This window comes from Oreochromis aureus, linkage group 7 (genome assembly GCF_013358895.1).
Source record: "Oreochromis aureus strain Israel breed Guangdong linkage group 7, ZZ_aureus, whole genome shotgun sequence".
NCBI lineage: Eukaryota > Metazoa > Chordata > Actinopteri > Cichliformes > Cichlidae > Oreochromis > Oreochromis aureus.
The window spans coordinates 56,630,938-56,655,997 of NC_052948.1; the positions used below are offsets into that span (position 1 = coordinate 56,630,938).

General features: G+C 40.3%; 1 protein-coding gene across 2 annotated transcripts in view; it reads right to left on the bottom strand.

Moving 5' to 3' along the window:
• LOC116329327 (unconventional myosin-XVIIIb) overlaps positions 1-25,060 on the bottom strand; it is a 61,499-nt gene that overhangs the window by 34,116 nt on the left and 2,323 nt on the right. The window contains exons 2-24 of one of the 2 annotated variants that reach the window (XM_039615567.1): positions 24,640-24,797; positions 22,193-22,336; positions 19,701-20,126; positions 15,261-15,324; positions 14,899-15,011; positions 12,601-12,768; positions 12,289-12,499; positions 11,529-11,671; positions 11,316-11,416; positions 10,930-10,993; positions 9,087-9,231; positions 8,594-8,764; positions 7,477-7,567; positions 6,512-6,704; positions 3,701-3,781; positions 3,041-3,161; positions 2,793-2,940; positions 1,819-2,002; positions 1,576-1,726; positions 954-1,063; positions 800-865; positions 590-718; positions 73-216 (exon numbers count right to left, since the gene is read on the bottom strand). In XM_039615567.1, the coding sequence (XP_039471501.1) occupies positions 73-216; positions 590-718; positions 800-865; positions 954-1,063; positions 1,576-1,726; positions 1,819-2,002; positions 2,793-2,940; positions 3,041-3,161; positions 3,701-3,781; positions 6,512-6,704; positions 7,477-7,567; positions 8,594-8,764; positions 9,087-9,231; positions 10,930-10,993; positions 11,316-11,416; positions 11,529-11,671; positions 12,289-12,499; positions 12,601-12,768; positions 14,899-15,011; positions 15,261-15,324; positions 19,701-20,126; positions 22,193-22,336; positions 24,640-24,678 (3,207 nt within the window). In that variant the 5' untranslated portion in view covers positions 24,679-24,797. Of the gene's footprint in view, positions 1-72; positions 217-589; positions 719-799; positions 866-953; positions 1,064-1,575; positions 1,727-1,818; positions 2,003-2,792; positions 2,941-3,040; positions 3,162-3,700; positions 3,782-6,511; positions 6,705-7,476; positions 7,568-8,593; positions 8,765-9,086; positions 9,232-10,929; positions 10,994-11,315; positions 11,417-11,528; positions 11,672-12,288; positions 12,500-12,600; positions 12,769-13,092; positions 13,346-14,898; positions 15,012-15,260; positions 15,325-19,700; positions 20,127-22,192; positions 22,337-24,639; positions 24,798-25,060 lie in introns of those variants that run through there. The other variant, XM_039615568.1, reaches the window with a different exon arrangement.

A 25,060-nucleotide genomic window follows, 5' to 3' on the forward strand; every position in this document is an offset into this window, starting at 1 on the left:
TGCAAAAAAGCAAATACCGGTACATTTTTTCACAAAATGTTTGAACACCACCTGATAATTGTGATCATGTACCTCTTTGGCCCTGAGCCTCTCATTGTCCATGTTGACATCAAGGAGAGGACGCAGTCTGCAGAAAAGTTTCCACCATCTCCACTTGGACACGACCCTGAGAGCCCGCAGGTTCCTCTGCAGACAGCTGACCGCCATCTGCTGCACCTGGAGACAGACGCGCACACACACAGACACAGACACAGACACACACACACACACACACACACACAATGGGTGAGTTTAACCTACAGCTTAGCTCAGTCTCCTTTTAAAGCGACAGATAAAACCATTAAATGCCATTGCAACAAAATGTAAAAAATAAAAAATAAAAAAGTTTCATCGAGACCTGAACCAACAATTATAGAATGAAAAAGTAATGACACATTCATTTTAAAGTGATATTACCTTAAACTGAAACACTATTATACTAATACAATAATTTATGCAATAACTAGTGTTGCACTTTGAATGATTACTTGCTAAGGTCAAAGGTCAAGGAGCGCAAAGCACCCATAAAAAAACCACAAAAAATAAGTACCTTGAGTTTGCGATATTTCTGACGGGCAAGATGTCCCAAACAGGCAGCCTGTAGGTGGACCAGCCAACCAGTGACCTGCTTCTCCCTCTGCTGCTCCAGATAGCACAACACACCTCGCTTCATAAACACCTAACGCACAACGGGGAAAAAATGTATGAGCCATATCAGCACGATATTAATTCAGCTGTTCGAGTACAAACATGTTCTTACCCGGCTGGCACCCACGAGGATGCTCTTTTTTTCCACATCCAATTCAACCAGTAGCTCTTCCACTGCCTGACACACACGCAAACACAAAAAAAGGTGTTTACTCACAGACATGATGCTGAACAAGAGAGGGAGCTGCAGCCATGTGCCATCTGACCTTTCTCTCATCGTGGCTGACAAACACTGAAGCGTAACGTTTCATAACTGAAGGAGCAAGAGCCTGGAAATGACACCTGAAATCCCCCAGAGTCATGTGCTCTGAATAACCTGCAGACAAACATGGCCACAGATTAATTTTTTAATTTGCATCAGGAATATTTGGAAAAAGGGCAGATGGATGGATGGATGGATGGATGGATGGATGGATGGATGGATGGATGGATGGATGGATGGATGGCTTGGTACCCAAGAGTATCTGTTGTGTGGGGATAATGGCATCTCCCCCCTGACGTGATGTCAGGTTTTGTGTTCACCTTGTCAGTCTCTAGTTGTGATAGGAGTTGCTTCTTTCAGATATCGGAATACCAAGCTGCTAGTAGTTTTGCCGTTAATGCATATGTTGGGTGTCATAGATTCCATATAATAGTGCAATAGTAATGCAAAAACAAATACATGTGACTTACTCTGAAAGATAATGTATTTTATTGCAGGATATTTGCCTTTTAAACATGTAGGTATAACAAAACAATAACCCTAACCCTAGAATTGTCACTAATAACTTTGTACTTAGTTTACACACAGTGTTACAGCTAGAAACATTAATGCATGAGCTTGCATACCTATGCGGTATAGCTGCAGAGCTGACAGGATCTGTGTGGAGTGCAGTTGCACCCTGAGGGCTGGGATGTCAAAACTTCCATTGTCAGTCTTTGCACTGACACACTGCAGAAACACCGGCCTGGCTCGACGGATCAGATTGATAAGAGCATCCTGCATGGTGGGAAAAGCAGTAAAGAGGGAAGGAATCCAGTTACACTACAGACATAGATAAGAATATGATAGTGAATGCTCTGGAAACTTACTGCCTGGAGTTTTACTGCAATACACTGGGAGTGTCTGCGTATCGCTGCCATTCCCCCACTGAATGTCTTCCTGATGGTGCCATTCCTCTGCAAAGAGCGCTGGCTGCCACCCTCTAGTCCCCCCAGAGCGCGACACAGAGGGGGCAGAGAAATTCTGGGGGTGAACATGGCTTTCACGACCCCTCTGGGGAGGGCAGAGAGAGAACCTAGCTGTCACAGAATGTCAAAAACATGTTTCTGCACTCACTACAAGTGTGTAGCTGGTATGTACTGTGAGTAAATGATAAAAAGCCCTGCCATTCACTTTAAAGGTATGAATCACACTTCTTCATACCTGCTAATTAACAGTTGTTAATTACTTCATCAAAAGTATATGGGCAGTCTGTTCCATGAAGTCAAATAAAAACTTTTTGGGCAAGGAACTCCGAAAGTCGTGGAGCAGTGGTTCATGTTTGCTGAGATGAATATCTGTGCTCATTGCTAGTTTTTAAAATGGTTTCTTAGCAAGACAGTGTCCAGATGGAGAAGTTATTAAAAACATTCCCCTTCTGTACATTTTCTTTCTTCTGTGCTGCCAAAACACCTGAATTTGTTTCCCTAAGGGTTAATAAAGACTTTTCTTATCTTAGTTTAATCTAATTTAAACACAGTACAAGTATGTGCATATTTTCAGTTTAAACACCAAGATAAAAAGATGACTTCTGACAGAGGAAAGGAAACCGTCCTTTTATATTAGCACTGTTTCTATCATTAAAACCTGTTCCTTTTACAGGGTCATAATAATTTGTTTTAGATGGATATACAGACTTTTGACCATTTAATGACATCTAACACACCCTTTAACTGTTTGAAAGGCTTTCACCACTGTTTTAGTAAAAAAAAATTCCCAGGGCCATTTGCCAACTGGAGCCTACTAGAAGATATTCATTTAGACACGGCATCCTTGTGGGGCAGCCCCCAGGCCTCTGACTTACACAGTGGAGTTTTGGAGCAGACAGATGGTGTTCAGAGCAGATGGGTTGTTCTGGATAAGGCTGAACCATCCAGCCAGATCGTATCGGACAGGATCAGACCCCATCAGGTGCTTCACCTCACACTGCAGCAGCTGCTCACACTGTCGCACTGCAAGGACAAACAAACAGAAACACAATTAATTCATACTCTTTAAGTTATATGGCGCTCACATTTTCACTAGCAGGGAGTCTCTCTGTGTGTTTTTTACCCATGTTGCTGTAATAGTGGCACACTCTTTCCACGGCCCTGTTTTCACAAGAGGCTGGCGTCACCATCTCCTCATCCAGAACCCATAAAAGACCTCTGGGGTCTTCATCTGCTGCACGGACCTTAAACAAACACACACACACACGTGCTTTTCAAGCATACATTGGGTTAAAGCATGATGATTTTCTATCGGTCACAGTACATGTAATTTCTTGTACAAGATAAATGCTGGCAAACGAGCACTGTTCTTCTGGCTTCTTTTAAGGGGAGTAGTAAGGACAGACTGTAATAAAAGTGTCGGTGCGCCTCTCAGGCTACATAACAACCTCCAGTTGTCGGTGCTGCTGGTGAAACAATTCCCTCTGTTAATAATCTAACCCAACTCAGACAAGTTTGTCAACTTTTGATACTCTGTTAGTATGGCTGTTGCAGCTGGGAAGCAGATGATTTTAGATAAAACTAGAAGTAGGCAGGCCTCATGCCTTCAAGACAGAAGTTATTTCTGGAATCTTCAAAGCTATTATCATATGACAGAAATTTAAATGAGACAACTTTAAGATTCCTGCGAGTAAAGTTGAAAACATCAGACTTCTGGTAAGATAGCATTGCCGTTATCCTCATGCCCACATTTACGTCTTTTTTATGTCACATTGCTGTGTACCTGTGGAGGTGGCTGGTCAATGGCAGAGACCACCTCGGCCGGGCTGGTCTCTGGACATTCAAACTCCACGTGGACCTTCTCCTGCAGCAGACAAAACATACATAAAGTTTTTCAGGCAAATGTATTTTTCTCACCTATGCACTTTTCTCACTCAGTAATAATCAGTTTAACTCATTTCTGTGTGTCGACAGACATGCTATCACGACTGTGAAGATATCCCAAAGATATTAGCATACTCAGTGAAAACCAGTTAGGGCTTCGGTTCAGGGGGTAAAACTGATACTCTTTTGTTAAAGTTGGTGTTAGTAAGACTGAGCAGAAAGGATCCTGGACACATTCCAGTGTGGCTGACATTTTAAAATTGCTGTGTGTGAATCCCATTCTGGCCACTTGCACATGTGAGAAACATCTTCTCTGGTCTGGAATTCTGTTTTTTAATGTGTGTAATTGTTATACAGATTGTTATTTTATTGATTTTCTTGTGTTTTAAAGCTCCAAAGAGGGATTAGCTATGAAAACTCTCACTCAGACCTTAAGTGCTGTAAGCTGAACCTGAACCAGTGAAAGGCATGGCATTTTTACTGGTACACAAGAGGGGGCAACAAAACAGAGGCAAAAGTTATGGCATCAAGGTCTCAAACACAATAATTGGGTCACAAGATAAGAGACTAAAACATAAATAAGTAAAAAAAAAGGTGACAGGGTTTGTTAAATTCAGATAATAGTGAGTCTGTTCCAGTTAAGGATGGGAATCGTAGTAGTTCAATTCCTTGGAATCGTTACTTTGCCTGCCTGTCGATCCCGCTTATCGGTTCTTGCACTCTCGCTACAATCAGCTGATTTCAGTTTGTGTGTCGGAGGAGGAAAATAGTGGTGCACTCAGCAGCGTGGATATGGACATTACTTTTGTTTTTAAATATGGAGCTGTTTGGTCTGTGTAGAATAATAACTTGGTAATCAAAGCCTGTATTTACAGTATTTTATTTGAATATTTTTTTCGTTTTTGCTAATCTTTCAAAGGAAATGCCCATGTGATTTCTGTCCTCATTTACTGTATTTTTCTTCATTGTTTTAGATGAGTTATTGATTAAACTGAATCTCTTTAAGGTTTTGTCAAAAGAATGATTCATTGAAAAACTTGAAACTTGAAAAACAGTGCATGTGACTCAATGTTCTGATTGGTGTCTCAATGTTAGAGTCAAAACTGTTATCAAAACCAGCAATTTCAACCTCATGACCTCAATAAAGAAGTCAGAGGGATATTATAAGCAATTAGGATCTTCCTGGGATCATGAATGTCTACATAATACTGTATTTATCCTGTATGTACTCATTATTTTACAGCATCAATGAGACTGAGGTGTATATCTTCTTCTTTCAAGTCCTTCCTTTTGGGAAGCACCTTCAGCAGATCATCTGCCTCCATCTCACCCTGTCCCAGTGTCCTCTATCACACCAAACCTCTGTATGTCCTCTTTCACTACATCCATCTTCATCATCCTTTGTCTAATATATCCACTATCTCTCATCGGCATATGCTCCATTCATCTCAGCCTCACCTCTCTGAATCTAAACTCCTGATTTTTAATCCTGTCCATCTCACTCCCTCCCAATGAACTGAACATCTTCAGCTCTGCCACCTCATTTGCAAACCATACATCACAGCAGGTCTCACTACCATTTTGTAAACCTTCTCTTTAGCTCTTTCTGCTATCCTTCTGTCAAAAATCATCCCTGACACCTGCCTTCACCCATTCCATCCTGCTTGGACTCTCTTCTTCATCTTTCTTATGCACTGTTTGTTGCTTTGGATGGTTGATCTCAGATATTTAAACTCATCTGCCTTCAATATCTCTGATTGTTGCACTTTCACCTGTCCGTCTGTCTCCCTCTCATTCACACACATGTATTCTGTCTTCTTTTAACTGACCTTCAGTCCTCTTCTCTCCACAGCATACCTCCACCTCTTCAGGCTCTCTTCCACCTGTGCCTTACTCTTGCTGCAGATGTTAATGTCATCTGCAGACATTATAGTTCACAGAGACCCATCCCCACCTTGAACCCATCTGTCACTTGTATCACGCACCTCACCACTGTCTCTCTGTCCTCATACACATCCTGGACCACCCTCACATACTTGTCTGTACCTCCTGACTTCCTCACATTGTCACATTTCCTCTCTTGGTACCCTATCATCTGATTTCTCTAGATCCATCTGACCTCCTCTGTACTTCATCAATGCTCTCAAAGCAAACATCACATCTGTAGTGTTCTTTCTCAACATGAGGCCATACTCATGCTGCTCACTGACCATTACCTCTCTTGTTAACCTAGCTTCAACAAGTCTTGACTATAGCTTCATGGTATGGCTCATCGGCTTTATCCCTCTGCAGTTACTACAACTCTGCACACAAGTCTTGTTCTTGACAATCCGTACTAGTACACTTCTTTTCCACTCCCCAGGCATCTCCTCACCCTTCAAGATTGTGTTAAACAGTCTAGTCAAAAAGTCCACTGCCCTCTCTCCCAGACATCTCTGTACCTGCACAGGTATGTCATTTGGACCAAATTAACCTCTTCACAGCTCCCTACACTTCCTTCTTACTAATCCTCTGCACGTCCCGATTCACTAACTATCCTCCATCAATCCTCCTGTCTCGTTATATCTACATCCATCAGCACCTAAAAGTACTCCGTCCATCTTCTCAATACTCTTTTCAGGCTTTAGAAACTGAGTTTTTATGTGTAAGTGTGCATTACTCACAGAAGATGATCACTCAGCTTGAAAGATGTAACTGTACACTGAGTTACCTGAGCGTATCTTTCGAGTGTGTGTGTGAACGTATGTGAATGGTAATGCTCCAGCAGCCTCTCTTGTAGGTAGTTGTGGCAGAACTCGGACCAGCTGGCTCCTCTCTCCTCTGCTGAGTGTCGTGGGTTCCTCAGGCCTGGCGTGTCCACCACCATCACAGAGGCTAGCATCAGCTGCTGACTGCTCAGCGCCCTGCCCATGAAACACAGCCCGATTGATTTTTACAGTTATTTATATGTTTGTTATTCATTCATATATCTGATGCATGTATGTACTGTAGAGGGAAGGATGATCATGTGATAAGGCCCCCCTCAGTAGCGTGGTAATTACACAAAACAACAGGCGGCTGCCATAAGTATATGAAGCTGGAAACAGATAACAGCAGTACAGATCAATGCATCAGACTGTCTGCAAACTTGGTACCCACAGATGTAGCTTGAGAAAAAGAAAGTAACATTAGTTCCTCTCATTTATTTCCCCTCATTTTCAACTCCAGGACTTCAAATTTTTTCGAAGCAATCCTTAAAATCTCATACCGAGCCATTAGGCCACCCGTCAATGAAACAAGCAGTCTGTTTTAATTTTCTTTGAAAGCCAGCTGTCTTCTTACTGGCTGATCTCAAAAATAGAAGGTTTTGAACAGTCGGCATAAGTGGTCCTGAGCCTGAAATCATCATATTAGAGATATCCCTTCTTTGTGACATCATACAGAGCCAAGAGTAGAAAAGTGATCAGAAATTGAGTTTTCAGACTCAGATTGATTGCAGGGATAATTTTGGCCATGTTTAATACAAACATCAATCACTGTAGCAGAAAATATATTAAAGATAATAAGAAAAAGCACGACAAGCCATCTTAAAACAAAGTCTAAAGTCATGAAGCCTTGTTAGGCAGCAGTTATGAAGGCAGACCGAGAGCTTGTGATAAAGCTGTGGATCGTGTGTTTAGTGAGATGCATCCAGACCTGTTGATGAGTGACACGATGGCAGTGAAGAGCTCTTCATAAAGTCCAGCAGCCATTCCATCGAGGCACTGAGCAGCTGTTAGCCTTGGACCTGCGCACAACAAAGTGAATAAGGACACACTTTTTACTTGCGTTGTTTAATGTTCTCCTTTATCCTTAAAGGCTTTATCAGGATAAATCCACTCCTACAGCACGTTGTCCTTTCTCTAAAATGCAACTCAAAGAAAATCTGGAACCTCTAAGAGGTTAAAGCAGGTATCTTTTATCCCTGCTTTTTGGGGCCTCTGATCTTTTTTTAGAAGTTAAGCAGGGCTTTGATAGCACTTTGGCTAAGTCTTGTGAGGCTTCGTGTCAGCTCTCAAACTAGAAAGTCAACAAATGCTACGAGTAAAATATATATAGGCACCTGCTGTGACTTCAGCACTCTGCGCCTCCAGTATCACACATCAGGTCACCACTTCATTTAATTTTATTCGTCACTGATGACCTTTTGGTGATATTTGTCAGATTTTGAGCAACAAACTGCACCTGTGTTGTTGGGTAGATTATTCACGGACTAATCAGGTCTGCTGATTGTATCTTTTGGCTGAAGGAAAGATGTTTGGGTGGTGGAAAGGCAATGAGGCTTACATGAGTAGCTTTAATTCTGTGAATTCTTTGTAGTGCTGATGTGTTATATTGTACTGACCACCAAAGATAAAGATCCCATTCTATAAACACCGGTTCATATGCCAGATGGTGCCACACATTAGCCGTTGTAATAAGATGCTTGAAGTTGTCACTGGATCAGAAAATGGTAAAGTTCCCTCTAAACAATCAAAACTGTTGGAGAATAGTGAGCTGTGTTTAGTTGGAGTCCGCACTGATGGCCTTTATGTTTCAACATAGCAGTAAGCTGAATAATGAAATATCAAACAAATTATAAATGAAAAATTGTAACCAATAAAAATATATTAATGAAGCAATCTCTCTATTCACTTCCATGAGCTTTGTTTTGTTTTTTGTAATGATCAGCAGAGATTGAAAGCACTGATAATGTGCAACTGCATCCTCAAACACTCTCTGAACTTTCCACTGCTGTTTTTCACATGCTGGCTTTAGTGTGTGCGCATCTGACCTTCCTCCGATTCTGCAGCGCCGCTCCTCTCTCTGCTGCCCCCGGTGGCCCTCTGCAGAAGCTGTCGAAGGTGATGTTTGAATACTGCTGTGTGCAGATCATCACCTTCACATCCAAGCACACTGCTTGCCATCTGAGCACTGTCAAAGTTCATAAACTGCCTCCTGCCCACTGCACAACCAAAGGGAAAACTCAAAGAGGATGTGATTATGACAGCATGCACTGAACATTAGTGATGGTGTGGAGGTCGGCTCAGCAATGAGTGAGAAATTTAAAGTAACTGGATCGGTGGTGGAGTGTTAGCTCTAAACTATCAAGCTTTCCAAAAGAGAATCACTCTGCGTCTTGGGGTCAGTGTCTTGTCCAAACCAGGGATCGAACGAGCAACCTTCCCATGGTTCTACCTCCTGAGCTACAGACAGGAGGGGTGTGTGTGTATGAGAGTGTGTGCGTGTAGTAACACTGTGTGACTCACAGTGAATCACTATGTTACCTTTACAGGCCCCAGCAGCTCCCAGATGGTAAATACCAGCCAGAACATGCCATATCGCCTTCTGCTCGCCGGGTGAGAAGCCCAGTGTTTCCATGGCACTCAGCAGCTTTGTGAAAGCAATGGATGCACGCTGTTTCTCCTCCACCTAAGAACAGTAACAAAGAGAGAGAAGACAGTCTGTCTTTTCTGTTTCTGACAGCCAGACAATTAAATGAGGTGAAGGAACTGCTGAGTCACATCTTTCCATCTTATCTCCAATCACAGTCTAACTCTCTTCCCATGTGGTTTGACCACTGCACTTTCTATGTTTTGACTCATTTTTCCATTTATATTACCTCAGAGCCTCATACTCACACAAGCATGCTGGGCAAAGGGACACCCAGAACTTTGAACTGAAACAGAAGTGTTGGTCAATCTTCTAAATTAGAATTGTTCATTAACTGACTTCTGTCATTGTGCCAAATGCAGCGACCCCATCCTAATACATTTAGTGAACGCTTGTGTTCCTATTTAGTTTTTCTCAGCTATCACACAAAGTACAGATTTATGATCTACAGAGATACAAAAGGGTTTGTTTTGTTGACTACTTTGGTGTTCCTCAGCAGCATTCTGATATAGTACGAGTATATATGAGCTGCTACATTGTGAGTGGGTGAAACCCCTGGCTTGGGCTATTCAGCAGCACTCATTTCAACTAGAAGGATTATTAATAGAACTACGGTTCTCTCAGGAGAACCATTTCTCGCTCTGTGCAGTCTACGCAAGCACAAGACCCCCCAGAGCCAGTGGGATCCAAGCTGCAAGCTCAGCCTCAGGATATTTGGGGAGAAATAAAATTAAGATTATTTATTATAATTATTGGTTTGATTTACTTTACTTGTTTTCCCATCTAGACAGTGCTGCACTTTATTTATTTGTTTTCTGTAGGAGGGGAAGGGATATTTATGATGTTGCATTTCATGTTGAAGAACTTTGTTTCAGAAACTTAAACATTTTTGAGGAAAATGCTGCATCTGCATCTCTTTGCCTTCTATTAACATTTCCTGTAGGTTTAAATATCTTGGGTAAATTCAGTACTTTCTCTTTCCTTTAATATCCACAGAGCAGTTCTACTACAGCTAGCAGTTTATTAAACAGGGAATGGACCAGCACACTAATGGTTCCCAATGCAAAGCAACACTAAGTAGTTCCATACATCAGAACACTTTCTGAACAGTAGCTGTCTCTGAGGCTGTGACCACAGCTGTAGCTCTGCTGTGACTATTCTGATTCTGGCTGTTACACAGTGTACAGAACAGGTGACAGAAAAGCCCCCAAAAAAGTGCAAAATATACAATATTTAAATTAGTTACTCGCTCTGCTGTAAAGACTCGATGGCATTAATGAAAAACACATGTTCAAAGCAGCATTCATGCAGCAGTGCTATCAGTTGTCATATATTACAGCGGATCAAGAAAAAAAACGGTCTAAAGTCTGAAAGTGATTTCCATTTTAGATGAAAAGGGAAAAACACAACTTTCTCCTGACTTCCTTTGTTTCTTCTTCTGATAATCAGCAAATACGCAAGGTCACTGTGAACGCTCCTCTTCCCCGGAACATCATAAAAGGTGAAGGTTAGGGTGGAGAACCTTACCCACGTTATTCATTTTCATTGATTTTTCCTAGCCGGATGTTACAAATGAATATTTCCCAGTTGCCACTGAATATAGCATTACACCTGTGTTCATGCAAAACAGAACTGCCCTGTGCTGGACTTCTCCACTTACGGTTATGTTGCCTGTTATACCATGATGTGTGATATAGCAGTCAAAAAAAAGAGACCCTTCTGATCCACTTACTGTACCTTGGTGGGATGAACAATACCAAAGGAGTTGAATTCAGAGAGCTGGTGTAGCTGCAGTTCAATCCTAATATAGAATCAGAAATGGGAAAATAGGTTGTTATGTGGCAAATCAGTAGCACTATAAAGGAAGAATCTGCAACATACACCTTCAGCTGCTGGTGCTTCAGCAGGACTACAACTAGAAGATAAGAAGTTATGAGGGCTTAAAAAATTTGGGGAAAATTTGGACAAATTAAAAAAGTGACAGATTTGAGTCCAACCCTACAATATATACTTTGAGGGCTAGTAACGTTTCATAATGTGAAGGTAAATTTCCTGTGGCATCATTAAATATTTTAAATATATAGTGCAGTTCTTAAACAAATCTGCCTTTTACTGGAGATTACCTCATCTCTGTGCTGAGTCCTGCCAGCATCTGAGAGAAGACCAGGAAGTTACTTTCTCCCTGAATTTTCTGGCACACTTTCCATTTGTCCAACATCAAGGTCTGAATGATGGAGAGGCAGGACAAAAAGGAGGAAAAGGAACAGAAGTCATGAATCACAATTTACACAGCCATGTTTGACTAACTTACATGGGTTTGTGTCTGCGCTACATGCCTGTAGGTGTCCAGCAGCGGCTTGTCCAGCATGGTTAAAGTCCAATGAGAAAACCATAGCAAATCGAGACGACGCGTCACTGTGCTTAGAGCTCACACAGCCGAAAGACCTCAGGATAGTGAACATAGCCTGAACACGCTCCACTAGTGAACAAAATAGCAATAATCACTGTAGGGAAGTGTGGACAGAAACTGGTGTCCTTTTGAGAGAAAAAGAAACCTGAGGAAAACAAGCTGAAGCAAACATTTCAGCCCGCAAAATGAACCTACAGGCTCGCTAAAAACAGGACACCCTCTATTACATCGAAGGTTTTACCTCTCAGAACAGACTAAAAATAATCCTTCCTCAGCAGATTTTAAAATGATTTAAATAAAATCTGCTATGAACATAAGACATGACATATCACACATAGTTATAGTCATAGTTTATTTAACAAAACACTACGTGCACCTCACAATTTAATAGCTTACATTAGCTGTATTAACTTTAAGTAATCTTTATTGTGTGATACTGTCAGTCTCTCACATCACATTCTGATCCACAAACTCCCTGTAAGGTTATTTTTCATCGTTTTTCTTACATGTTGATATGTAAAAGCTAACACTGTATATAACGTTGATGAGATTCATTTAAGATTCATAGTTGTAGCGACTCACTCTCAGTCACTGAAATGACAGACTAGTACCAGTTTCAAGTTTTAGTGCTGATCATTAACACTTTAAAAACCTAAACAGTTTTCATTTTTACACTGCACGCTCACCACTCATGTTGTCTCCTGCTGTGCCAGCTTGTTTGATAAGAGCATGTGTGAAGGCCTGACATGCCGTGGTCTTGCCCGTCCCGCTGCGTCCCAATGCACACACACTGTGATCCCTTCTGGTGCCAACCATGGACATGTAGACCCGTTTGACCAGGGCAGCCAGGGCAGGAGGAGCATCCCACACAGACTCCCCTCGCCGTGACTTTGGGGTCTAATAGAGAAAAAAAGAAGATAAACATAAAATGTTGCACATACTTAATAAACTTTGCAATTTCATAATGTTACTGATCTGTAAATGTGTGCAAATTTTACCTTGCTGTGGGTCTGTAACGGGGGCCAGAAGTTGACCAGGTTTGGTCCTGCATGTGTCAGTGGAAGATTTGCTTTAGCTCGACTGGTCAGTGTGTGCAGAACTCCACATTCATTCACGCTCTGCAGGTCACCCAGATCCTCACACAGGTCTAGCTCTGGTGGATTACACTGTGGAGGAACAGCATCCCCATTAATTGGTTCAAATGTGAAAGAGTTAGTCTCAGATTTCACACAGATTACACCCTGTGAAAACAGGTTTCTTCTGTCTTATGTCTATACAAATTTTCAAACTATTTCAATTCAGCATCCTGAATGAAAATGCTAATTAACAAAAAACTAAGATCATTTCAGTTTTTCAGTTTTGTTTATATAAATTAAATTATTCTTTGAAATTATTCTTTCTTTCTCAGGATGTACCAAACTGTAGATTTTGTCACTCCTAACATTGTAGCAATTTCTTAGATGGGTTTTTTTTTGTTTTTCGGTTTTCACCTGCATGCAGAGCTCATTTTGTCATGGTCCTGAGTCCTGTGACTCAGTGGTTTTGTTTTTGTTTATTAATATTCTTTGATTCAGTTAGTGTCTGGTTGTATTTTAGTGATTTTTAGATCTTGGATTTTGTTTCTTTGCCTCCCCTGTGTTACATGTTTTCTTGTCTAGTCTCCCCGGTCTCTATGTCGTGCATCTCCTGTGTCTTCTCCTGGTCAAGTCTACATCTCCATGCCTGTCTTGAGTCTCATGTCCTGTGTTCAGTGTTTTGAGTTTTGCTTCCCCTTTGTCTCGTCATGTTTGATTACTCCCAGCTGTGCTCTCCTGCTGTTTCTCATTTCCTCGTTTGTTTTTCACAAGTTTATTTTATGGATTATTTCCCAGCAAATAAAGCTGCCACTTTAAGTATACGTGTCTGTGTATGAGTCCTGCATTTGGGTCCTTCATCCTGCCTGTCACACAGCCACACATTACAACTTTTACCTTATGTTATTTGTTTCACAGCAAAATCTTCCATATGCAAGCACCACACCTCAAATCAACCCCAGCACTATTATCTGTTTAATTGAAAATGACATAACAAAGGAATTGCCCACACCTGCCCATGAAATAGGCTTTGATTCAATTGTCCAAATACTTTTGGTCCGTTTCAAAAGTGGGTGGCACATGTTAAGGAGCTGAAACTCCGAAACCCTTCATCCAGTTTGAATGAAATTGTCATCTTATATCCCCTTGAGACCTCCAGTAAATCTCCAGAACCACAAACTTCACTTGGTTCTTTTCAGGAACACCGTCTGAACCTCGTCATGCTGAACCTATTCTACTTCTCATTTGATTTGTGTTTTGGGTGGGGAAAATTGTTTCTTTACTGATCTTTTCCTGCCTTATGTCACTAGACTTGATATGACTGCACTATGCTGTTGCTGCTGACTCCAGTATATTCTACAAGACATGCTGTGTAAGTAAATACAAACAACAACAATTTAGATGCACCTCTGCAAAGCACAGATTTGCTCTCTTATGTATTTAGGGAGAAGAGGTTTTTTAACCTTAGACTGGCAAATGTCTTGAATGTTTTCCACTAGTTTTCCATTTGTGAGTAACATAAAATTACTTTTCTCAATGTAGAATGATGGACACCAGACTGTTTGGATATGACCTTATAACCCTTCCAAGATGCCTTTCCGGTCTTACAACAAATGTGAGTAGCAAACTGTTAAATAAATGATGACAAGGTCCTGTCATATGTCCTATGTCCTGTGTTTTGGTTCATCTGAGGTTGCATGTACCCCAATTTAAAACCTACTGAGGACCAGAATGATTTTGTATTCTTCCTGATATGTAAAACCTTGGAATTGACAGAGGCTGTACTTTCCTTTTTTAATGACTGTATATGTGTGTTATTCAAAGGAGAAGTGCACGATGAAAAATGTTTCATATATTGTTTGCAGTGTTTGCAGTAATCATATTTGCAGTAATCATATTTAAAAGACCTGAAATTTCACATCACTGTAACATAAGGAGTGGTATAAAAATTTTTTAACTTTAAGCAAATGTGTGCTAAATGTCCAAAGCTTATGCATTAATTGGTCTCTGCTGATACATTTAAATGCTGACCTTTTTGTCATATGAAATTCTCATCTGGTTTGTATCTTAAAGAAAGGTTTGTTGCTCACTAAAATGACCTGCGATGGATATCTTTACTGCCGAGTATTAGAAACAAAGGACAAGCTGATGTGCAAATTCTTTTTATGATTTGGACAATAATAGAACCAGAAGGACACTTAAAGACAAAAAGGTCTGATCTACCTTCTCAACTTCATACTCGGAGACATCATGCACTGAGCCGTCCGTCTCAAGCTGGACCCTCACCCGGCCCTCGGGGAGCTCTGGTGTGCCTTCATCTGGCTTCAGCTGAGTAGCTGAAAAGAGGAGAAATGAAGTTATGTCTTTGAAAGCATACATAGAGACACACTGTGAACTAAGGTGTGGAAATATCAAGGATCTTCAAGGCTACAATCAAGACTTGTTTTTTGTGTGAATGAGTCAGCAGTTATAGATCCATCCATGTGTAACTGTGGTTTCTGTTAGAGGTTAAATGTTCTTTAAAATGTACTTATAGCTAGCATGAATACTGTAGTGTGTGAGTGTGTGTTGTTTTCAGTGCATACCACGGATGAAATCATCCTTGTTGACGTACCACACAGTTCCAGCTTCATACCATACATCCCTAACCTGAGAGAAAGCAGCATGAGAGGAACAAAGAGAAGAACAGTAACTCTTAAACGCTTTTTGGCTGCACATTTTCTGTAATGCATGATCATTTAAGCCATTTGCAGTGTGCCATGGCATTAAAACCATTGCTTTCAGAGTTTAGTTCTAGTGAAGTGACACTTAAAGTGTTGTGTTTTTCTTTATTTTCTGCAAAATTTTCAAATAATGAGGTCAAAAATCCCTGTGAGCTCAAAGCTCAGCTTTCAGACAGTCAAACAGAAGACTATAGAATAAATGAGGACAACAATAAAACATATAAGTGTAAATAAGGAAAATTATCCATCCATCTTCTTCCACTTATCCGGGGCCGGGTCCCAGGGGCAGCAGCCTAAGCAGAGAAACCCAGACCTCCCTCTCCCTGGGCACCTCATCCAGCATGTCCAGGGAAACACCAAGTGGTTCTCAGGCCAGCCAAGAGATTTAATCTCTCCAGCGTGTCCTGAGTCTGCCCCGGGGCCTCACACAGGAGGTGCCCAGGAGCCATCCCTGTCAGATGCCCAAACCACCTCGACCTGCTCCTTTCAATGTGGAGGAGCAGCAGCTCTACTCTGAGCCCCTGTCAGATGCCCGAACCACCTTGGTTGCCCGAACCAATTTGGCCATCTTAGGGAGAGGCCAGCAACCTTTCTGAGGAAGTTTATTTCATCCGTTTGTATCCGTGATCTCATTCTCTCAGTCACTACCCACAGCTCGTGACCATAGTTAAAGGTAGGTACGTAGATCAATTGGTAAATTGAGAGCTTTGCTTTTACACTCAGCTCTCTCTTCACCATGACGGATCAACCATATGTACAAACCGGATTCCAAAAAAGTTGGGACACTAAACAAATTGTGAATAAAAAATGAATGCAGTGATGTGGAGATGGCAAATGTCAATATTCCATTCAGAATAGAACGTAGGTGACAGATCAAAAGTTTAATCCGAGAAAATGTATCATTTTAAAGGAAAAATATGTTGTTTCAAAATTTCACGGTGTCAACAAATCCCAAAAAAGTTGGGACAAGTAGCAATAAGAGGCTGGAAAAAGTAAATTTGAGCATAACGAAGAGCTGGAAGACCAATTAACACTAATTAGGTTAATTGGCAACATGATTGGGTATAAAAAGAGCTTCTCAGAGTGGCAGTGTCTCTCAGAAGCCAAGATGGGTAGAGGATCACCAATTCCCACAATGTTGCGCAGAAAGATAGTGGAGCAATATCAGAAAGGTGTTACCCAGCGAAAAATTGCAAAGACTTTGCAGTTATCATCATCAACTGTGCATAACATCATCCGAAGATTCAGAGAATCTGGAACAATCTCTGTGCGTAAGGGTCAAGGGCATAAACCCATACTGGACGCCCATGATCTCCGGGCCCTTAAACGACACTACACCACAAACAGGAATGCTACTATAAAGGAAATCACAGAATGGGCTCAGGAATACTTCCAGAAACCATTGTCAGTGAACACAATCCACCGTGCCATCCGCCGTTGCCAGCTGAAACTCTACAGTGCAAAGAAGAAGCCATTTCTAAGCAAGATCCACAAGCTCAGGCGTTTTCACTGGGCTAGGGATCATGTAAAATGGAGTGTGGCAAAATGGAAGACTGTTCTGTGGCCAGACGAGTCACGATTCGAAGTTCTTTTTGGAACTGTGGGACGCCATGTCATCCGGACCAAAGAGGAAAAGGACAACCCAAGTTGTTATCAATGCTCAGTTCAGAAGCCTGCGTCTCTTATGGTATGGGGTTGCATGAGTGCGTGTGGCATGGGCAGCTTGCATGTCTGGAAAGGCACCATCAATGCAGAAAAATATATTCAGGTTCTAGAACAACATATGCTCCCATCCAGACGTCATCTCTTTCAGGGAAGACCCTGCATTTTTGAACAAGATAATCCCACACCACATTCTGCATCAATCACAACATCATGGCTGCGTAGGAGAAGGATCCGGGTACTGAAATAGCCAGTCTGCAGTCCAGATCTTTCACCTATAGAGAACATTTGGCGCATCATAAAGAGGAAGGTGCGACAAAGAAGGCCCAAGACAATTGAACAGTTAGAGGCCTGTATTAGACACGAATGGGAGAGCATTCCTATTGCTAAACTTGAGAAACTGGTCTCCTCGGTCCCCAGACGTCTGTTGAGTGTTGTAAGAAGAAGGGGAGATGCCACACAGTGGTGAAAATGGCCTTGTCCCAACTTTTTGGGGATTTGTTGACACCATGACATTTTGAATCACCATATTTTTCCCTTCAGATGATAAATTTTCTCAGTTTCAACTTTTGTTCCATGATTTATGTTCTATTCTGAATAAAATGTTGACATTTGCCATCTCCACATCATTGCATTCAGTTTTTGTTCACAATTTGTTTAGTGTCCCAACTTTTTTGGAATCCGGTTTGTAAATTTTTTATAATTACTTATATAATTGTCACACTAGTTTCTTTCCTTTTGTTTAGGTTTTACATCATATGTTGGACAGAACGACAGTGGATTAAGTAGTGAATTATATTGTCTAAGATTTAAAGATCTTAAAATGACTTAAATGAAACTTTTGTTTGTCTCTATAAACATTTTGATTCCCACTATGCACATAGGTCAAACTACTGAAGTATGCAAATACAAAGAAACCCTAAAAGAACCTTTAATTTTGGATTACTTTGTTGTTTCTCTATTGAATGGAGTGGTAATATTTAATATCTACATAAATTAGTACTGCCACACCACACAGTATGAAAGGTGGACGTAACTACCATGACGTCACCTGCTGGTTTCAAATACTGTTCTGACGATTCAAGATGAATGTTTATGCTGTTGCCATCATGGTTGCAAGAATCCAATGGTGAGCTCCAATAATCCATTTTGCTTTTAAAGGTTCTTAGCTGAGAGACGTGACCCAGAAATATCCATGTGGCAGCCATAAGAAGATCTAATCCAATTCTCTGAATACTGAGGAAAGGAGCTTCAATGCTTCCTTTATTGCTTCCTTTAGCTTAGGAGGACCATCCTTTATGAAAGGAGATGAGAAATCACCTTCTCATAATTCATTGTGATGGACCATCCCACAATTCACAAAAACCATCGACATAATGACCAAAGTCCCCAGATCATCTAAATGTTAATTGTAACTGCATTTTCCATTTTATGCCATAACTGATATATTCTGAGTTTTTAACAACAGTTTGTTACACTCACAGCTGAACTCTGAACATCACACTGCTAGAATAAAAAAACTACTTCTTGTTGAGTTGTTGCTTTGCATGAACAATGCAGATTGCTAATATAAGCTCAAGATTCTGATTTATATTAACTGATGAAAGTGTGCTTACGGTTCTATAAGATCAATATTCATTAGTAATGTACTTTTTTCTATTGCCACCTTTATGATTAGATATTATATTATAAATTATTATTATGGAGGGCATTTTATTTTGTTCATAGAAATAAACAGGTTGAGGGAAAGTAGCTACACTGGATCACAGCAGGTAAATAGAAGAAAATTGGATCTTTTCATTTCATATGCTACTAGATTTTACTAAGATGGGCAAATTATTGTGATATTGCGATAGCAGTGTGACCTGCTAACAATATGTTGTAATTTATATACAAAGATGCAGCAAGTTCACTTCAGTAAAATCCAACATTCTACTGAGTGCAGCATGAATTGGTAGCTCAAAAATATGGAGCAGTGAGTGTGAGAGAGAGCACTGCAGGCTTACTAAGGAAAAATAATGCAGCATTACCTCAGGTTTCTCTCTAAAAACACCACGACAATTCAGAAACATTTGAGGAGACTAACACTTTTGTAAAGATTTGGCAGAGAAAAGTCATTCGCTGTGTGTGCACTGCTGAGAAAAAGAAGCTCATTTCATGACTTGCAGCTGACAAGTCATTAGCTATTGAGCAAACTGAAAACACCACAGCTAATCCTCCTGTGTCAAATACAGTATCATCAAAAACATACAACCCTACAAATTAGGTTTATTTTTATTCCGTATGACCCACAACAAGTAGAACAATGAACCGCCATAGGTGTCACCATCTAATGGCCTCCAGACAGAATGCAAGTTTAAGGCACTTCCCCACTGGCTTTACTTTTCCAACCACAAAGCTACATCCACTTTTTTTACTGTCTATGTCTCGTGAATGTCTCAACTAAGGCAGATGAGGGATCTGAATGCAGGGCATAAAGTACATACGTTTTTATTGGAATTTAAATGTTAGTTTTAAAAAGAAAAGGTGTCACGAAAAGGAAAAAAATCCATTAAAAATATTATTTTAATGTAGAAGAGTTTCCAAGTATTCTGCAGGCCTCAGACTATCTGTAAGACTGGATGACAAAAGCATACATACCTCCTTCCTGGCATTCTCTGTCACAGTTGTCTCTGCTTGCATTCCCTCTGGCTCCTGCCTCTCCTCCATCCCCTTCTCTTTCTCCTTTCCTTGCCCAAATTCCTCTATCCTCTCCTTCTTTGTATGCTCCTCCATATTTTTGCTCTTCTTTTCAGGCCTTTTGTCCCACTGTTGCAGCTTCTGCTTTGGGGGCTCTGGTGTTACTTCTGGTCTGGTTTCAGGTTTACCCCCAGAGTCAGGAGTCACTATGTGGCACTGAGATGAGGACCTGCCATCTGGCTGTGCTGAGTTGCGTCCTTGAGGTTTGCTGTTGTTGCTGTTGTTGCTGAATTGCTCTGCCCGCAGGGACATTTCTGCCTCGAGGATTGGAGGAGTCTGATCTGGGAGGAGAAACTGTTGCACCAGGTTGTCACTCAGTTTGTTTGGCTGTAGTGGGAAGAAAAAAGTAACAGGCCTCCTTTGACTGTTAACTGAAGGTTATGCATGCGTTGTACTTGTGTGTAGTAATGCTACTGGAAATAGTGGGTGATGTGTCACAGTCTGCTGGTGCTTTTGTTTGTGCCTTCAATGTGAATTCTATAGCTTTTATATTAAATGCTTCCAAGTGTTTGAACGATTAGCATTAGTAACAACATTAGTAAGCAAGTATTATTAGCTTAGCCAGCTAGCCACTATTTTAGGTAACAAGCAGTTTATGTGCCTTAACAGGTAAGATCATTTTCAGTTCAGTTCAGTTCATTTTTATTTCAAACATGTACATTCCCAATCATTACAAAATATAATTCCATTATTTTGTTTGAAAAGGAGTAGGCAGAAGTATACACTTATTTGTCCATACCCCCTCAAGTGTGACCTCTCATTCATTTAATTTTCTTTTAGTCTTAAATTAAACAAACAACATATGAAGCAAAAGTAAAGCAAAACAAAACAAAATAAACAAACAAAAAACAAAACAAAAAATAAACAAGCCCCATATTCATTTATTTGTACAGTATAGTTACTTTCATATAAACAAAGACAGAATGGTTACATTTGCAGATTCACAAATTATGAAACAAACTAAACTAAACTCCCAACAACATTACCGTCCTGGGTTAACCCCGTTTTCATCATTCTTATATTTGTTTAAAATTTGTTTTTTATATTTTATTTGAAACTGGTTTATGTTGTTACTTTCTTTTATTTCTTCTCTTAGGCTGTTCCATAATTTCACTCCCACTATTGAGATAGACATACTTTTTAAAGTTGTTCTAGCACTTTGTATTTTTAAATTCCATTTCCCTCTTAAGTTATACCCACCTTCTGTTTCTATAAGCAATTTACATATTTCTTTTGGAAGCAGTTTATTTCTTACTTTAAATATTATTTGCGCTGTTTTAAACTTCACCAAGTCTTGGAATTTAATAGCTTGCATTTTGATAAATAGTGCATTTGTATGGTCCCTGTATCCCGCATTATTTATTAATCTAATGGCCCTTTTCTGTAATATTGTTATTGTTTGTGTATTACTTCTGTATGGTTTTCCCAGACCTCTACACAGTAGCTCATATATGGTAGTAGTAAAGCACAGTATAATATGTGCAGTGCTTTCTGATCCAGTATTTGCTTTGCTTTCCCCAGGACGGCAATGCCCCGTGCCAATTTCCCCCGAACATAAGTAATGTGTGGTTTCCAACAGACCTTGTGGTCAATGATCAGACCAAGAAATTTTTTTGATATTTTTCTTTTGGTTTCCAAATAACATAAATTTGGTTTTATCTAATTTATTTATATCAAACCACTTTAATGTCATTAATTCCTGTGTGATCATCTCCAAAACCTGTGGCAACTTCACACCTGAACAAAATATATTTGTGTCATCTGCAAATATTACAAACTTTAGAATCCGCGATACTCGGCAAATATCATTTATGTACATAATAAACATTTTTGGACCCAATACTGAACCTTGAGGTACACCACAAGCAATATCCATCAAATTAGATTTATTTTCATTTATTTGTACATATTGTTGCCTATTCCCTACAAAGCTTTTTAACCAGTCCAAAACCACTCCCCTAAACCTGTACCTTTCCAGTTTTTTTAATCATGAAATTTTTAATAGAATTTCATGATTAACAGTATCAAACACCTTCTTTAGATCTAAGAAAACTCCAAGTGCGTACCTCTTATTATCCATACATTCTGTTATCTCTTCCATTAAATCTATCAGTGCCAAAGCTAGCATTAGCTAGAGAAAATGAGTTTTATCCAAAGAAGCCCATCTGGCCCTTCTCCAGCTGTCATCACATTACTGACATTGTTTTCTCCAGCCTAGAGAAGTCCATTACAGAGGCAACTGAGTGAGATGGTGGCACTTTATTAGGCACACCTGTGGCCTAATTAAATCTCTAGTCACGTTTTTAGTTGCAGACCAACTCCAGTATGGGCAACACTAAGATCTATAAGATTCAATAAGATATTGAGAGATGGAAAAGAAATGAATGACTTACTGGCCTTTCTTCTTTGACCTCTGGCTCTTTATGTTTGGTCTCTTTCTCTGAATCTCTGACCAGCTGCTTGAGGAAACCGCCTGGCAGAACTGACAGAGGCGGAGGTGGTACCGTTGTGACAATTGGCTTGTTTTCCTCCTTTATCTGTAGTTTGGTCCATTGATGATTCAGGCAGAACAAACAAAATAGAAAGTCATTGTATGGTTTGGATATAGTGTACAGTCCATTGGGCATGCACATTAGGCATGCACTGCATGCTCAGCAGAGAGTTAAACAAGTCAGATGCATACGTTGACAATGTATGACAAATTTGTTGGAAAGCAGAAGAGATTTCTTACAGTTCTTATAAAACACTTTATTTTGACCAACACTCAAACATGAGTTCATCAAAACTGCTCCACAGGGTTTAGAATAAGTCCAAAAAGGGGAGGCAGTGTGTGGCACAGGGGATATAAATGAATGTGAGTCCTTTAAAGGCCTTTTTGTAATTAGCTTCCTTCAGCACTTTTAGCACCATGCAGGGTCATAAACAGCTATGAGGTACCTGAGGCGTTGGAGAGTTTTTTCAAATAAGACAATGTGTGACAATTTAAACGGCTGTTAATTTGAATAGGATAGAAAAGAATAGGCCTTTATTGTCATTGTACATGTACAACAAAATTGTGGGTGCTCCGCACCAACTGTACGGAATAAAAATAGAAATAGTAAGACAGCAGGAATAAATAACAGACAAGAGGAGTATATACAAAAAGAGGAATAAAAACAAAACTGGAGGAAGACACGCAATAGGAAGGTACACATCAGAGGACAGGTGCTTGAAAGTAGTGAAAAGACTGGAATTCTAAAAAAGTTATGGCCTACTGGACTTGTGATTGGGATGTGTTCACGGAGTTAGATTGATGCTTGAGATGTGAGGATTTGGAATTGGTGTAGCGATGAGGAGTGAACCCGAGGCACAGCAGGGCAGAGCCTTCGAGTAAGCCGTTTTTTCCCCTCGTGCTATTTTCATTTAGGTGAAGGAATCATTCTGTAATTTATAGACAGGTGCTCTGCAAAAGAGGGAAGCTGTACGTCTGGTCTCACACCAAAGACACTTTGGTAAATATTGCGAGTACAGTGAGTCAATGAAAGGCATTATGTTCTATGGTGATAACAATTTTAAAAGCCTTTTATTGTTTCCCAAGCTTTTACATTAGGTGGTGGCTTTGATGAGTGACATGAAGGGCTGAGAAATACCAGCAGAAATGGGCCCACAGGCCTGACATTTAACTAATAGTTATCACCTGCTGACACAATAGAGACTATGGAAAAGGTCAGTGCATTCTGTGTGAAGCTACAGTGTGTGATCATGAAAAACTGTGGGAGAAGCCTGATTATACCTGACTTGAATGGACTATCTTGCCATGATGTGAGAATGTGGCAGATGGAAGTCAGCTGATGAATTTGCTTGTACAATGCCAAGTTGTTTTTGTTTCAGCAGCAGTCAAGAGTAATGCATTACCCATACCATGTACCAAGTCTGGTCCTAATGCAAAATTTAGACTGGGATACACATTAGTGTGCTTGACAAAGCTTTTTATCAGACTCAAAATTGGACGACTAACCAGTGAAAATGTGCCAGCTTTGTAAAACCCTGCAGTTGGCATGAACTTGTGACTGCATTAGAATAGATTTGAGCAGAGGTTCCATGGATGGTTTAAACATAAATCTTCTCTGTAAAGATAAGAAACCCTCTAGTTCTAGTTCTAGTTCAAACTAAATAAAACTGAATATTAGCTTTATGTTAAGCTAATCCAAGAGCTAATATTGTAACACATTTAAAATCCAGTCTGAAAAACAGTTTCCAGTTATCACTGTCTCCTACTTTCCTTTTGTATGAACTGTGGGGAAAGACTTTGTAGCTTGTCGGTGATCAGCTGGGACAGACAATTTAGTTTTTTTCTGTAAGGATTTCCACTAACAGTGTTGTAAGCTGGAGTCACTGAGCATAAAAATATCTTTACAATCAACCTGAAAAAAAGGCTGAAAAATGGATTAAAAAAAACAACCCCAAAAACCTAAACTTAAGTATGACCATCTTTTATGTACAGTCTTTTGGTAGCGTGTGATAAGCAGAATGAACTGAGTGATGATACTGCCATATAAGGCTGAGTGTTCTGCTCCCATTTGTGGAAAGCTTCAATATTTTGTATCTCAACAGAAATATCAGTACCAGCAGATTCAGATCGCAAATATCAAGTGACAGCATGAGGCTGTAAAAAGCTCAAACACTGAACATGCAAGATGACTAATACACCAACCACAGCAGTGACATGCTACGATGACTCAGGGTTAGAACAGAGGAGCACTCATTATGTGATCAGTGCACCACACACACACCCACACACATGTGTGCAGTCACAACCAGCTATTAGAATTAATGCAGCACACAGCATTTCTGCACCTCCCTTCTGCTCCCAGAGTTTTAAGCGTGAGGACAGTGCCATGGTTTCACAGTAGGGAGAGGGTTAAGGGGTGTGAGGTGGTTGTGGAGGTGGAGGGTCACACGTCTGTCAGCAAGATGTGATGGTGGCAATGTGCGTGTGCACAGAGGGAGAAGAACAATCTGACAGGAAAGAAAGAAAACTGAGGTAAATGAGATCATCTTCAGTAAAAGACAGGTATCACACACACACTATCATGATCCACTTTTCCACTATTGACATACTTCACTGCCACTTTGTGTCTACTGAAACATCGTGCTCCTGCTCAGAGGTTCTGCTGTCATACAATCAGCTCACACCTACCGTTAGTCAAACTTGTAATTTTCCACCTTTTTTTGCAACACTGCATTGAAGACAAGGGTCTGCTGTGATTAATAGGGTATTA